The sequence below is a fragment of the Scyliorhinus canicula genome, chromosome 2, assembly GCF_902713615.1.
Source record: "Scyliorhinus canicula chromosome 2, sScyCan1.1, whole genome shotgun sequence".
Classification (NCBI taxonomy): domain Eukaryota; kingdom Metazoa; phylum Chordata; class Chondrichthyes; order Carcharhiniformes; family Scyliorhinidae; genus Scyliorhinus; species Scyliorhinus canicula.
The window spans coordinates 102,678,568-102,695,260 of record NC_052147.1 but is presented as its reverse complement, the minus strand read 5'-3'; the positions used below and the strand labels follow the sequence as shown (position 1 = coordinate 102,695,260).

Below are 16,693 nucleotides of genomic sequence, written 5' to 3'. Positions count from 1 at the left end.
AGCCGGTGGTGACGTCAGCGGCCGCTGACACCCCGGCGCATGCGCGGACGCATGCCAGCTGGTAGCCGGCCATCCCCGACGCCAGCCGGCGGGCGCCAAAGGCCTTTGGCGCCGGTTTTGGCGCCAGTCGGCATAGCGGGAGCCACTCCGGCACGGGCCTTGCCCCTAAAGGTGCAGAGAATTCCGCACCTTTGGGGAGGCCCGACGCGGAGTGGTTGGCGCCACTCCGCTACGCCGGGACCCCCAGCCCCGCCGGGTAGGGGAGAATTTCGCCCCAGGTATCTGGGGGTTCAGGTGGCCCGGGATTGGGCCTGGCTCCGTAAGCTGAACTATTCGAGCTTGGTGGACAGGGTCAGGACCGATTTTTGCAGAGGTGGTACAATCTTCCTCTGTCCTTGGCGGGCAGGGTTCAGTCAGTCCAGATCAACATTTTGCCATGGCTTTTGTTCTTTTTCCAGTTTACTGGTTTTTCTTCCTAAATCCTTTTCTTTTATTGATTAAAATTAATCATGTCCTCTATATGGATCGGCAGAACAGCCCTTCAGAGGGACAGACAGTCAGGGAGCTTGGTGCTGCTGAGCCAAAGGTGTTGGATTGTGTCGGGATCAGTGAGCCACTTTGGTGCAGATGAAATCGAAGTTGTGTAGAGGGTCTGGGTTGAGGGCATTAGCAACGGCCTTACTCCTGTTCTCACCAGTGAAATATTCATCGAATGCAGTGGTTGTCTCCATCTTGAACATGTGGAGATAATTTTGGCAGCATTTTAAATTGGGGGCTGTATTGATGCTGACTCTGATTTGTGCGAATCATATATTTGAGCCTGCGAGGCTGAATGTCATGCTCTGGGGTTAGGGGAGGAGAGGGGTTGGAAAGAATAGGGGAATCTATTCCTGGAGGGGTGGTTTGCCAGTTTAGAGGAACTGTGAGACATTTGGGCTCTTGCAGTCTGACTCGTTCAGATATTTATATTTCTTACAAATCTACCCGACATTCCCTGTGGCACTGCCGATCTTTCTAATGGAGAGGGTTCTTATGCATGCAGAGTCGGAGGAAGGGAGCAGTTCTGGTATCTATGGATAGATTGTGTTGGAGGACTCTATCGGTTAAAGGGGTTAAGGCCAAGAGAGAGGAGGAGTTGGCCCGTGTGGGATGATGAGGTGTGGAGTGAGACCTTGCGGAAGGTAAACACTACGTCCTCGTGTGCGAGGCTTGACTTAATACAACTTAGTGCTGTATAGGGCTCACCTGACTAGGTCCAGAATGAGGCTGTACTTTGCAGGAGTGTTGGACAAGTGAGGGTGCTGTGCAGGGGGTTCACCCAACCATGTGTATATTTTCTGGTCGTGTCCCAAGCTTGTAGGTTTCTGGGTCTCCTTCTTTAGCACCGTGTTGTCGATTCTGAAAATTGAGCTGGAGCCCTGCCCCTTGGTGGCCATATTTGGGGTGTTAGATGCGGCGGAGTGGCAGACGGGCGCAGGGGCCGATGTCCTGGCCTTCACCTCACTGATTGCCTGGGGGTGAGTTCTGATGGGGTGGAGGTCAGCTTCTCAACCCAGTGCCTCAATGTGGCTGGGAGATCTGATTGAGTTCCTATACCACGAGAAAGTCAAGTACACAGTGACGGGAACGATTGAGGGGTTTTACTGAGGATGGCAGCCATTTATTGTGCATTTTAAAGAGCTGGTCACTGCTAGTTGCTGATGGGGGCATGGGGAAGAGGGGGGAGGGATTAGGCGTTTCTGGAGAGGTGGGGCTTGGTTCTGGTGGGTAGGTAGGTTGGATTGGGGGCCTTTTATGTTGATTGGTTGTATTGGTTTGTTTTTGTATTATGTATAAAATGAAAATAGTTAAATAAAAATATTTTTCAACGAAAGTACTTTTGTAAACACTTTGGGATATCTTGAGGTTGTGGAAGGTGCTACACACCAGTAAATGCTTGTTCTATTTTTCTACAGGCTCGCAAACCTTTAACATCAAACTAGCAGCTGTACATGAACATTACCATGTATACTACGGGACCAATTCAAGCTTGGACTTGTCCAAGGCTATAATTAAAGTAGGTATCCTGTCAAACGGTGAGGTGCATAACAGGACCCTTATTTGGAACAATGTTGAGCAATTTACCGGTTTGGAGAAAAATGCCAAATACCTGGTTTAACCTCTTTGCTGTTTGTTTTACTTTTGACCGGCAATAATAGTGTATGGTACTTTCAGAACTCTCTTATGCAGGGAAGATTAATGTATATTAGGAATATCCATTTCCCCACCTTCTGCCCCATTTATGGAGATTTTTCATTCTATACGAATCGTCTAATCTCTAAACTGATGGACCATTATTGATCTAAAGGAAATTCTTTAGGCATATTTAGAACAATGAGAAACAAGCTGATACAGCAGTCATCTTTATTTGCTGTTTGTTGAATTAGCTAACCTGTCTTGGGATGTTGAGATGCTGAAATTGATTGGCTAGGAAGATCAAACAGGCAGAATTCTGACCTCTGTCCTGTGGTACCTCTTCCCTGTGGTACCTCTTCCCCAATTGTTGGATAAATCAAATGAGTCTTCAGGTACATATGAGTAAACCTGGAGAAAATTGGCTAACAGCTGAAAGTGTGATCCTTCTAGGCTGTAATGGCTCCTACAGTGAGTTGAATATTATTGAGATTTGCACCAGACGTCAGTAGTTCCCACCTACATTGTTGACAGGGCCCTCAACAATGTGCGGCCCATATCCTGCGCCACTACCCTCGCCCCCTCCCCTCCCTCCCAAAACAAGGATAGAGTCCCTCTCGTTCTCACATTTCATCCCACCAGCCTCCGTATGCAAAGAATAATCCTCCGCCATTTTCGCCAACTCCAGCTTGAGGCCACCACCAAACACATCTTTCCTTCACTCCCTCTGTTGGCGTTCCGCAGAGACCGTCCCTGCCGAGATAATCTAGTCCACTCCTCCACCATACCCAGTACTCTCCCATCACCCATGGCACCTTCCCATGCAATCGCAGAAGGTGTAAAAACTGCCCCTTTACCTCTTCCATGGTTAACATCCCAGACCCAAAACACTCATTCCAGGTTAAGCAGCATTTCACTTGCATCTCTTCCAATTTGGTCTATTGCATTTGCTGCTCCCAATATGGTCTCTATATCGGAGAGACCAAACGCAGACTGGGTGATCGCTTTGCTGAGCATCTCCAGTTTGTGCGCATTCAGGATCCTGATCTTCCCATTGCTTGCCATTTTAACAAAAACCCCTGCTCCCATGCCCACATGTCTGTTCTTGGCCTGCTGCAATGTTCCAGCGAAGTTCAACGCAAACTGGAGGAACAATATCTCATCTTCTGGTTAGGCACGCTACAGCCTTCCGGCCTGAACATCGAATTCAACAACTTCAGATGATTAGCTCCACCCCACCTCGACCCATTTGTTTTCATCCCATTTCATTTTAACTGTCTTTTACCATTTCTTTCTTTCATAATATATATTAAACCACCCCCCAACCATCTTATCCGCCTTTCCTTACCCTTTCTCCACTTTGCTTCCCCCTTCCCCTCGCCCCACATCTACATTTGTCAGAGTTTACTCTCTGATGTCAGTTTCTCTGCTGTTTGGCATTTCACATATTTTGTCCTCTCTGGTGACTGCCATTAGCACTCTTTCCCCAAGGTTTCTGTGACCATTAGCACCTGGTTTCCCTGGGTTTCTGTGGGTATGACTCATCTTTCATTCTCACTCCACAGTCTAAATATTTCCCACTTTCTCTGTCTGTTAGCTTTTACAAAGAGTTATCTGGACTCGAAACGTTAGCTCTTTTCTCTCCCTACAGATGCTGCCAGACCTGCTGAGATTTTCCAGCATTTTCTTTTTGGTTTCAGGAGTATGATTCCTGGATGAGTGTGACTCCAACAATACTTAAGTAGCTCAATACAGACAAGGGTAAAGCAGTCTGCTTGGTTGGAACCCTGCAGACAACCTTAAATATCCATTTCCTCGGGCAGCACAGTGACGCAGTGGGTTAGCCCTGCTGCCTCACGGCGCTGAGGTTCCAGGTTCGATCCCGGCTCTGGGTCACTGTCTGTGTGGAGTTTGCACATTCTCCCCATGCTCGCGTGGGTTTCGCCCCCAAAGATGTACAGGCTAGGTAGACTGGCCATGCTAAATTGCCCCTTAATTGGAAAAAATGAATTGGGCACTCTAAATTTTTTTTTTTTTAAATATCCATTTCCTCCAGCACATTGTTACGAGAGTGTACTATCTACAAGATGCAGTCTGCCAACAGGATAAGGCTTTTACAATCTCTACCACCTAGAGCGACACAGTTAACAAGCAGGTGGAAGCGCCGTGCAAATGTTTCTTCATGACGCTCACATCATCCTGATTTGGAAATATTGCTGTTGGCACAAGTTCAAAACCCTTGAATTCCCTCCTATTAGTGCTGTGGGAGTACCTTCACCACAATGACCTGAAGTGGTTCAAGAAGGCATCCCGCCACCACCACATCGGGGCAATTAAAGGTGTGCAGTAAATGTTGACCTTGCGAGTGACATCATTCGAATGAGTAAAAGAAAATGCCTGATAAATGAGCACTCTGATACATCAGAAATGGCGGACTTTGGAATAGAGTCCCAGCACAGGAAATTGAGCTAAAATTCCAATATCTGAGCAGCTGATAGGGCAGCACGGTGGCACAGTGGTTAGCATTGCTGCCTACGGCTCTGAGGACTCGGGTTCGAATCCCGGCCCTGGGTCACTGTCCGTGTGGAGTTTGCACATTCTCCCTGTGTCTGCGTGGGTTTCACCCCCACAACCCAAAAGATGTGCAGGATAGGTAGATTGGCCACTCTAAATTGCCCCTTAATTGGAAAAAATAATTGGGTACTCTAAATTTATTTAAAAAAAATAAAAATAAAAAATCTGAGCAGCTGATGTGTTGGGCAGACATTATTATTTTATTTTCATTTTTTTCGATGCCTTCTGATGAACTTTGATTATCAAAGTACGGAGTTTCAAAGTTTTGTTTTTTGAGCCCTGCTTTACTCTTTTATTCCTATGCCCATATGACATTTCCTGGTGCTTGAAGAATGGCTATAGATTTTCTTGTCCTAGAATATTTTTCCACTGGATACAACTTCTTAGTCATGACGCCATCACCAGCAACCTGAATTTCTGTAGCGTTTTCACAATGCAAAATCATTAAATATTTTACCGAGGTATTGTGTGGTCACCAAGACTTAGAAAACAAAAACAAAAATAGGGAGAAGGGCAAAGTTACCAATGAGACATTTAGGAGGGCTTTGAAGGTGAGAAAGCAAAATCATTTAAGTAAGTATCAGATATCAACACATTGACTAAGAAAACATCTCCTTTTTGTTATTATAGTCTATTGGAGGAGAAGAGAGCTGTTTAACTGGAGGAGGTTGTTGAAGTAAGCATTATGGGGACTAGTATTTTAATCATGTAATTTCTGGGCCAGAGCTAATTGAGCTTGGCCAGGCTAAGTGAATGGGATTTTCGTGTAGTGAAGGGGACCATTATGGTGTTTAAAATGAAGGGGGAGGAGGGGGGTAAGTGTTGGAGGTATCTATCTTGAGTAGACATACCCTGATTCACTTAACAACGTTCCCCATGCCAACTTGAATATAAATCGTGTCTTTAATGTAGAAAGCATCCCAAGGGGCTTCAGAGATGGTGTTGGACACTGAATCACAAAAGGACTTAATTAGGACAGGTGACCCAAAAACGTATCGATCAGGTGGGTTTTGAAGTGTATCTAAAAGCAGGAGGTTTTTGGAGGAAATTCCAGAGCTTAGGATCCAGGCAACTGAAGATAGGCCACCAATGGTGAAGCAAAGGAAGTCAAATGTGCTCAAGGGACTGATTCAGAGAAGTGCAGAGATCTTGGTTGTCAGGCTGGAGGAGGATGGAGCTATGGTAAGGTGAGCCATGGAGGACTTTGAACTTCGGGGTAGTTTTAAAATTGAGACATTACTAATCGAAGAGTCAATGAGGGGCTGCGTTACAGATTGGTGGGAGGATGTGCAAATTAGGATATGGGTGGAAGTGTTTTGGCATTTGCCACAGCTGTTCCAATTGAAGTAAATGTAACATTAGCATGCATAAACACTGACCTCTGAATATTTCCCTCAAACAGGTGTATTCACACACACTACCATGGGACTTCTACATCAATCAACAACTTCAGATGCGGATCGGTTCTCTGTTTGATAATTACTTCAGCCGGAATCATAGCTGCTACATGTTTCAAAACGGATGTGTGACAGTGGATCAGACCAAGAACTGTGAAACACTACAGGTGAGATCTGCAAATTTTCATGGAAGGAACAGAATCTTTTATATTGATTCTGCAGTAGTAAACAACTTGCTCCATTTCATACTGGTTGTTTTGGTCCTTATTTTCCCATCCCACATGCCATCAAGTGTTCTTTGCTTTGACCGGGAGGATTTGTGAAGGTCGATTACCAATTGTTGAAAAACAATAACCTGGTAACTGGTCAATGGCTTAATGAATAAATGCACCTCCTGGTGCAGTACTGAGTGAGGTAGAAGAAATAACCAGCCTGATCCATAGTGCTAGTGAGGCTACTACAGCTGTGGTCTAATCAAGGTACTGGTAGAAAATCAGTGAAGGTTCTCACTGACCAGACAGTATTTGATGTCTCCCTCACTGAAAGTTCTGTGTATTAAATCAGAACAATCCAGGGCTTGACTGCAGTTTATTTATTAGTTTGCTGACACCTACTATTCAGCTCATATCTGAAAAATGGCTACTTGGGTAAGGAACCAGAGGGAAACCAGAGCTGCAGAGCCGTACCCCAGCTTAACCTGGCATACATTTGAGTGGTATGTGGAGAAAGAAGAGGTGAGACTAGAAAAATTCCGAGATTCCTGATTATATTACATAGGGCACAATAGATTACAATTGATAAAATCAAATTACTGCGGATGCTGGAATCTGAAACCAAAAAGAAAATGCTGGAAAATCTCAGCAGGTCTGGCAGCATCTGTAGGGAGAGAAAAGAGCTAATGTTTCGAGTCCAGATGACCCTTTGTCAAAGATGCTGCCAGACCTCCTGAGATTTTCTAGCATTTTCTTTTTGGCTTTAAAATACAATTGATATTTAGTTTAATAGTTTCAGGGGTGACTGCCGTGTCATTGTGGTTTATTTATACCGGCTTACATTATGGAATTTTGTTCTAAAATGTCCATAATATTAAATAATGAAGTTGTTAGTATTTCTTGATTCCCTTTGTGTAGATTATTTTATTAAATAATGAAGTTGTTAGTATTTCTTGATTCCCTTTAAATGGATTATTTTATAAAATGTTTGTTTGAATTTTTTCATTTGAAAATGAAGTTTAGTCTCTGATAATTGGGACCAAACTATCTTTGAAGTCCTAATAGCTGTTTACCTTTGTTTTCCTTTTGTAGGATCTGACTCAGATGCGGAAATATGTGCCAGAAGCACTGGTCGTGTTCCTGACACATGACTTACTGGCCCTAGTGGAACTGATGCATACAGCTGAAATTGTTCATGGGGGAATAGCACCGGAAACGCTGTTCATGGGTGACAAGTCAGTTTAATCTGTTTTATAAAAGTAAAAGAGTAGTGCCTTTTGTTTCTTGCATGGACTTGGGGTACTTTTACAATGGGTTGGACCGGGAGTTCAATTTTCAGGAATTCAGTATCCGACTGTATCAAACCTTCGACCCACCAAATCCTGAAGTATGACCAGTAAATCAGCCATAGATTGAAGCTACAAACAATCCACAGCCAAGCAATCAAAGTAGCCGCTTTTATTCTTTATTTTCTGTACATATCGCTATAATAGAAGAAAGGTTTGAGACTCTGACAGAAGTAAGAACGTAATTGCTGCTGATAAAAGGAAAAAACCCTATTAAGAGAAAGAAAATGCACTTAATTGGCACCTGATATGCTCAAGTACTTTGAAGTGTACTCACTGCAAGTCAGCTCCAGAGGATAATGATGCACAGGTCAATTCCGGTGCTATTTAGATTTCAGTGCCAATCAGAGTTGACTCTTAAAATCTTGATTGGGAGAGATGGTGACATGGTGGTAATGTCACTGGATAGCAATCCAGAGACTCAGGTTAATGCTCCGGGGACATGGATTCAAATGCCAACATAGCAGCTGGTGAAATTTAAGTTCTGGTAATTCTGGAATTAAAAATTAGGATGGAAATTGGCCTTCCTTTCCTGGTCTGGCCTACATGTGACTTCAGACCCGCACCAATGTGGTTGACTCTTAAATGTCCTCTGAAATGGCCTAGCAAGCCACTGAGTTGCATCAAACTGCTAAAGAAAAGTCGGTAAGGAATGAAACCGGACGGACCACCTGGTATTGATCTAGGCACCAGGAACTACAATGGTACACAAGCCCTGTTGACACTGCAAAGTCTAACATCGGGGGACTCGCAACCTGCCAGCACTGTGGGTGTACATAGATCATATGGACTGTAGCAGTTCATGAACACAGCCCACCACCACCTTCTCAAAGACACATGAGGATGGGCAATAAATGATGGCCTAGCCAGCGATGCTCACATCCCATGAAAGGATATTTATTTTAAAAATCCAATATAAAAAGAAAATAACCCTGAATCATCCATAACGAGTTTATAACTTTACTAGTCAGTTCACCTTGCCTTGGTACTGTTTCCTATTCAGCTAATTTGGCTATGGTTCCCTTCAGCTTCTGAGGAAGGTAACCATGGTTGAGACTAGCTCTGTGCTTTTCTTTTGAGAGGGGCCAAGTCAGATGAAAGGAATTCCTGTCCCACCTATTGGACACTGCTGAGTTCTGCACTCAAAAAAGCTTGAATTTGCACAGCAGCAAAGTAACTCGAGTGTTGAGAGTTTGTTGTAAGCGAGGATGGTTGCTTAAAGTGCAGCAAGTCTGAATGTAATGGACCGCATTTTCATTCACCTCTTTCTCTTGATAAGTACGCAAGATTATTGGAGATAATTGAGTTTTGCATTCTATACTTTCTTTGAGATCTTTTCTATATAAACTGACCCTCTGCTTTCCTCCACAGGTTTTATAATGTCTCCATGTGTCCCAGCAGTTTAGTAAAGCTCATGGATTTCACTCACAGCTTGGACCTGAGGCTACAGTCTGACATTGCCAAGTTTACAAAGTTTTCTACAATGCAATCACTCCCCTCTAAGAACCTCCTGTTAGAATGCACTAATGCCTACCAGGTAAACATCAAACCGCAGACTAACCTAGATCTCCATGACAAAAAACTTGCATTGTTATGAGTTGTGCTGACATATACACATTGATGCTAATCACCTTGCTCAGTCGGGTTGACATGTTGCAGGTTTACCCTGATGTGGATTTGGTCCTCATACTTTCCTCTCTAAATGTTTTCAATTTATTTTTCCCTTTTCCTCACCCCACCTTTTCATTATGACATGAAGGCATATAACAACAATTCACTAGTAGTCCCTCCCTTTCTCTTGGCAGGCTGACAAAGAATAGCTACATTTCAGAAACTGGTTATTCAACCTTGGGTAAACAAGAGTGTCCCTGGCTTGAACTCCCATCTTCCAGCGGAGGAGCAAAAAGGCTGCTTTTCTGCATTTCCTCTTCCTTTTCACTCAGCACGCAAAGTGCCCCCATCTGCAGTCAATTAATGGGGGAATTATTAAACTAAAGGCTTTTTGATCTGCATGGCAAAGTGCCATCCTTAAGGAGCATATACTCAAATCCATTGGAGTGGCAATAATTTAGAACGGTCATCACTTGGAAAGGAGAAAATATTGAATGCCGCATTGCTCTTTGTGGGACAGCACTGTGTGGGAATGCCTACACCACATGGACTGCAACCATTCAAGGCAACAACTCATCACCACCTTCTCTAGAGTAATTAGGGATGACTGATAAATGATGGCCGTGCGGGCAACACCCACATCCCATAAATGATTTTTTTTAAATCCGTAAATTATTCTGCTGTGAACAATTCCTGATTTTGGGGGCAATAGCATTGAGGTAATTATACTGAACTAGTAACCCCAGAGGCATACACTAACGCTCTAGAGGCCCATGTTCAAATCCCACCACAGGGAATTTCAGTAATTAAATCTCGAATAAAACTCTAGCCTCGTTAATAATCATGAAACGACCGAATTATTGTGAAAACTCATTTTATGCACCAATGTCCTTCAGGGAGGACATCTGCCAATTTTATCTTTGTAATCCCAGATCCACAATAATGTCATTGAATCTTGATTGCTCTCTAGAATGGCCTAGTTAGCCACTCAGTTGTAACAATCCACGACAGAAAAAGGGTCCCAATGCCAAATAGACTTGAGGTTCATAAAACGCATCTCACCAACTGAAGCTTAAGAACAAATAAATGTGGGTGGCATGGCGGCGCAGTGCTTAGTGATGTGTTCGGCAGGTTGGTTCGACGTTGACTGCAACTGGATGCAGGGAAGCTAGAAACAAATGTCTGACACAGGAGATGATCCAACACTGTTTTATTTAATTATGGACTGCTGTACATGTTCAGCTGTGGGTTGACACTCTACTAATCCTACTGATGACCTCTTACTGGCTCGACCAGACTTACTCGCTACCACATGGCAGTAGTGCCCACTAACTTGTGCACTCTGACTGTCTCAGTATCTGGGTTCCGAGAGAGCGGGAGTCTTAATGCCCTGTGGGCTTTATAGTGGTGGTGTCCTGTCTGGTGATTGGTTGTTCTGTGTTGTGTGTTCATTGGCCATCCTGTGTGTTAATCACTGCCTGTCTGCATCTCATTATATACATGAGTGGATATTATGACAGTTAACACTGCTGCCACACACGCTGAGGACCCGGGTTCAATCCCAGTCCTGGGTCACTCTCCACTGCTGTGGAGTTTGCACATTCTACCCATGTCTGCGTGGGTCTCACCCCCACAACCCAAAGATGTGCAGAGTAGGTGCATTGGCTATGCTGAATTTCCTCTTAATTGGAAAAAAATAATTAGGTACTCTTTTTTAAAAAAAAAAGTTTACATCACATTTCACTGAGCTACGCAGTTCAACATGTGAGCCTGGTTTGATACAAGAGTGGTTTGATCATGTCTTTAATGGGAGTGGGATTTCAATTTCACCTTACCAAACCCTTGAAGCATAATCAAGATCATTACAAGTCACTTATTGCATTGTTTGATGATCTGGCTGAAGTTAATTATCCAACACTAGTATACAGCACAAGGAAATAAACTGCTTCTTATCCAGAAATAACTATTAAAATGCATTTTGAGGATAAATTGTCTAAGTGACCATCTTGGGTATAAGCCTGTTTATCCTTTATTGTTGTGTATATATATGTGCAGCTTTTATTGACCCATAATGTAAAGTAACTCTCTAACCCATAAACGTTGGTTTAAATTTCAGTTGGATCTTTATTAAACTTGAATGAACAGCAAGCCACTGCATTATTCTGTGGCCATTGTGAACAGTGAAATTATGGCTTCTGTGCCTGTGTGCTAGCCAGTATTGGCCAATCCAAATTCCAGATGTCACTAATTGTTAGAAAGTACATGTCTATGGTTTTGATCCAATTAAGACTTCACTATAAGCCCTGTATGATTGAATAGCTTGCTGGTGCTAACTGTCCCAGTTCACAAGTGAAGAACTAGCTTCTTTGATAAGCTACCTGTTACGATCCCAATTGATATAACTGGACGGAAAGATCCCAGAATGCTACACTGCCTCAAAAGACTAACTTTTAAAAGTAAAACATGGAGGAATAAAGTCACAGGACTGCTAATTAGTTCTAACAAGGAAGAAAACATTTACTAAACATGAAAATTAGATTATTATACAATATTGCTTTACTCCCCCTTTAGCTTAACGATTACACACAGGTTTCACGATTAACACTGATTACAAAGTACATCTTAAATTGCAATGGTCTCATTAACACGCTTTTAAGCACACAAAATGTCTGTAGTCAAATACACACTGTTCTGAAGCCAAGTTGATGATGCCTGATGGTTTCTCCTCAGAATCTCCCAGATGATATCACTGAGCGTTTCCAAACTCCACTCCCAAAATATGGCTTTAAAATCTTCTCTCGTAATAATACTTTCCCTCGGCGGTTTGCTTTCCAAATTACATTTTTAAACAAAGCTGCCGCTCCACTAAACAGCGAATCCTGTCCAGAACTTTGCACTAGCCCCTTTCGGGTTTCTTTGTCTTGACAGCTGTACAAACTGTTCACAATAGCTTTAACACTCAATTTCCAGACTGTATTAAAATGGCATCAGAACATTCCATTTACCTCTGAAGTCTGCTGTCCCACTTTAAAGCTAGTTACCGCAATTGTCTCTTTGACTCCGAACATTTTGTTTACTCTTCCTTGATTTTTCTCTCGTCTCTGTTCTCTTAACTTCGGTCATCTTTCTGTCCCAATTCCCTGATTATCTGGATTGTATCTTGTTCCTTAGGAAGCGTGCATCTTTGCAACTCCCTTGTCTTGCCCTACTTTTCCTGGAAGAATTGACAGCTGTTGAATCCCCTGTCTTTAAAACTTAAAAGCTTTTCTATCTTTATAAGGCTCCAGTTGCTAAGCAACCACTACTAAATTGCTTATTCTCCATGCCGTAGTCCTCTCTAAGCACAATATAAACACAGTTGGAACTTAACCAATCCCCACATGTACAAACATAATTGTCCAGCATGAATCTTGCTATAGGTTTTACCCTTCCAGGCACAGAAATATTAGAAATAAGTTATAGTTTTAAGTGGGTTTAATTTAATGTTTATCAGACAAATATAAATCCCTTCAAACTATCTTTGTTTTCCTAACACTGCCCAAGAACTGCAAAAACCCAAGATGGGGCAGCACGGTATCACAGTGGTTAGCACAGTTGTTTCACAGCTCCTGGGTCCCAGGTTCGATTCCTGGCTTGGGTCACTGTGCGGAGTCTGCACGTTCTCCCTGTGTCTGCGTGGGTTTCCTCAGGGTGCTCGAGTTTCCTCCCACAGTCCAAAGATGTGCAGGTTAGGTGCATTGGCCATGCTAAACTATCCTTAGTGTCGAAAAAGGTTAGGTGGGGTTACTGGGTTACGGTGTGGGGTGCGATTTCCAAGGGCCGGTGCAGACTTGATGGGCCGAATAGCCTCCTGCACTGTAAATTCTATGATATGAGAATGTATCTGCAAAAAACTGAATTATAGCAGAACATTTTTAAATTTACCAGGAAAGTATATTTACTAAAACCTTACTGTTGCAGTTCAAAAGTAACTGGGCAGCACGGTAGCATGGTGGTTAGCATAAATGCTTCACAGCTCCAGGGTCCCAGGTTCAGTTCCCGGCTGGGTCACTGTCTGTGCGGAGTCTGCACGTCCTCCCCGTGTGTGCGTGGGTTTCCTCCGTGCTCCGGTTTCCTCCCACAGTCCAAAGATGTGCGGGGTAGGTGGATTGGCCATGCTAAATTGCCCGTAGTGTCCTAAAAAGTAAGGTTAAGGGGGGGGAGGGTTGTTGGGTTACTGGTATAGGGTGGATACATGGGTTTGAGTAGGGTGATCATTGCTCGGCACAACATCAGGGCCGAAGGGCCTGTTCTGAGCTGAACTGTTCTATATTCTATCTCCCCAACCCCTACTCTTGCCCTCCAACCCCCCCCCCCCCCCCCCCAATAAGATGCAATGAAAAGTGTGCCGCTATGCATGAGCCAAGCCACAAGCTGAGTTGTATGCTCTAACTTTAACCCTCATTACTGGCTCTTACAGATTGATCTTCTTGGGATTGCAAATACTGTCCATTTCCTGCTATTTGGAAAGCATATGGTTGTCAGCAAAAAGGGAATACCTGGTCTCGCGTCCTGCAGGTATTTTAATGGCATTATTTCTGTATTGTGCAATGTAGGTACTGCATTTTCAAAATGAAATGTAAAATCAATGAGCTAGTTTGTATTGCTAAATGAGTTAAGCATCGATAATGTCGTGACCTGGAAGCTCTTGTTTAAAACGGGCTGGGCATATTGCTGCTAGCGCATTGAATGGTGCATCACTTATTACACCTGTAGTCCTTGACTTTATTTTTGCTGAGAATCGTATCATTAGTCATTCACCACCTGGGAGTGACCCGCTTTCTTGTCAAATAATGCATCTTTTGAAATGGATGCTAGAATGAGGGTCTGTTCACCTCCACTTCCTCCACTGCACTACTTCCCCAGCCCTCCATCTTTATGAATGTTTTTAGTTTCCGTTCCACAGCTCTCAAAATTAGGGTAAAATTAATCTTGACATGAATTTGCCAGGCATGCCCCTTGTCCATCAAATAGCCTGTGCTAAGCTTGGCCCTTTGAATATTCTCTCCCTTTAGATTAATTATTTTTCAAAAAGCCCCCTTTATCTACCCCTTCATCACCATTACCCCTATTACATTTTTGACATGCTGGACCAAACGGCCACAGCGATGGGAATGAATGATTTTAACCCAGTTTGCCAATGCAATTGTTCTTGAGCTTCATGTAGAAGAAGTTTGGCAACTACTTGGCTAAAGCAAAAACGCCAGAGCTCCCTCATCACCCATCTCGCACTGGGGGATTAAACCTTTATCTTTCCAACTCCTCAATCTCTGGTGTTTCTCATTGATGCTGTAACTGAATTTAACTCGTGCCTATTTTGCAATTACTCTTTTATTTGACACATGGATGTAATTTGCATTTGGGTAAATGCTTTATTCATAGAACATAGAACAGTACAGCACAGAACAGGCCCTTCGGCCCTCAATGTTGTGCCGAGCCATGATCACCCTACTCAAACCCACGTATCCACCCTATACCCGTAACCCAGCAACCCCCCCCTTAACCTTACTTTTATTAGGACACTACGGGCAATTTAGCATGGCCAATCCACCTAACCCGCACATCTTTGGACTGTGGGAGGAAACCGGAGCACCCGGAGGAAACCCACGCACACAGGGGGAGGACGTGCAGACTCCACACAGACAGTGACCCAGCCGGGAATCGAACCTGGGACCCTGGAGCTGTGAAGCATTTATGCTAACCACCATGCTACCCTGCTGCCCTCAAATTCCTAGCAATGTTTTAATGTAAACTGTTGTCCATGACTAGAGTAGCGCTCTCACCTCTTGAGTCAGAAGTATGAGGGCTCAGGCTCTTAACCCAGGCTACGTTCCAATGCGTGATGAATGCCCTTTGTCTGAAGTGCCCTCTTTCTGTGATACTCATTCACCTGAAGAAGGAGCAGTGCTCCGAAAGCTAGTGTTTGAAACTAGCATGTTGGACTTTAACCTGGTGTTGTAAGACTTCTTACTGTGCTCACCCCAGTCCAACGCCGGCATCTCCACATCATGTGATACTAATCTAAGCCCTGCCTGCCCCTTGGGTAGATGTAAAAGTGATATTCCAAAAGAGCTGGGTGGCCTGATGTGTCTCGACCAACATCACTGAAACAGCTTATCTGGTGATTGGCTCATTGACTCCCACATTTTCCCTACATTAAAACCTTGACTGGAATTCAGAAAAATTGGACGTAAAGGATTTGAGACGTCCTAAGGCTCTAAAAGGTGCTATTATAAATTTAGTCTTTTGTGTTTGTACAGCATAGAACAATTGCTACATGTGGAGTTGTGGACTAGTTTCTTTGAAAAGCTACTGAATGCAGGAGACGCACCCTCAATCTCGATACTGCGTGACCTACAGCAAGCAGTGACAGAAGTCATTGAACCAGATTATGAGATGCTGTATAATGATGCTTTCATACCAATGTCCTATCATTATTGAATATTAGATCATTTGTAACACTAGTGTTTTTTTCAGTATCATATTTTTCTATTGTTCTGAATAAAATTGTTGTGTATGTTTTTATTTTTTTTATTGCTGTAATGATCCAAGTTGCTTACTTCTTAAATAAATGTTGATGGTCCATCTTTTCAGCAAACTCTGATCCTTTCTTTTCTTTGAGATCCACTAGCTTGTTGCAGACTGGGGATTAAATCTGGGGATTCTTCCAGCCCCTTGGCTTAACAGCTCACTAATAGAGGAATATCTTATCCTATGAATTTGGAGAATATAATGACCTACTATGTAATGCAGAAAAAATGCTTTTACAAGTTTCTAGGTTTTTTTTAGTACCCTCATTAAAGATGTTAAATAAATGTACATAAATGGAAACCAACCAATTTTCCCCACAACACAGTACAGTACAGTAGTGGAGTTGCTGACCAATTCAAATCAAAGGTTTTCACACCATAATTTCTCTGGCCTAAGTTAGGTGATCTCAACTAGTGGAGGTATTCAATTAGCCTCCCTGCATCACTGGGTTAGAAAGGAAACAAGTATCAGGATTCCCACTCCTGGTTCCCCTGCCTAGCAATCCTTGCTTGAATTGTGTGTCAGGCTGTAACTTCCACTATTGTACCTGTTGTATATTGGGCAAGTTAGGAGTAGAAGTCACTTGGGTGAAATAAGAGATTAACAGTTATGAATTTGTATCTGCAAGGAGGAAAATTGCATAATGGAAGGGAAGACTGAGGTTATCAAGTGTTTATTCTTGGGATATGCACATCACTGGCAAGGCTGGATATTTGTTGCTAATCCCCAGACATCCATAAAGATGGTGGTGGGCTGTCTTGAATAAGTACCAACAATGCTGTTGGGTAAGGACTTCAGGCTATTTGTGATC

At 43.3% G+C, this 16,693-nt stretch overlaps 1 protein-coding gene across 1 annotated transcript in view; it reads left to right on the top strand.

Moving 5' to 3' along the window:
- bub1bb (BUB1 mitotic checkpoint serine/threonine kinase Bb) overlaps positions 1-15,949 on the top strand; it is a 132,640-nt gene extending 116,691 nt beyond the window's left edge. The window contains exons 18-23 of the mRNA XM_038784090.1: positions 1,956-2,056; positions 6,149-6,310; positions 7,448-7,590; positions 9,073-9,238; positions 13,772-13,869; positions 15,612-15,949. Coding sequence (XP_038640018.1) covers positions 1,956-2,056; positions 6,149-6,310; positions 7,448-7,590; positions 9,073-9,238; positions 13,772-13,869; positions 15,612-15,792 — 851 coding nt within the window. The 3' untranslated portion in view covers positions 15,793-15,949. The remainder of the gene's footprint in view (positions 1-1,955; positions 2,057-6,148; positions 6,311-7,447; positions 7,591-9,072; positions 9,239-13,771; positions 13,870-15,611) is intronic.
- Positions 15,950-16,693: the final 744 nt, after the last annotated feature.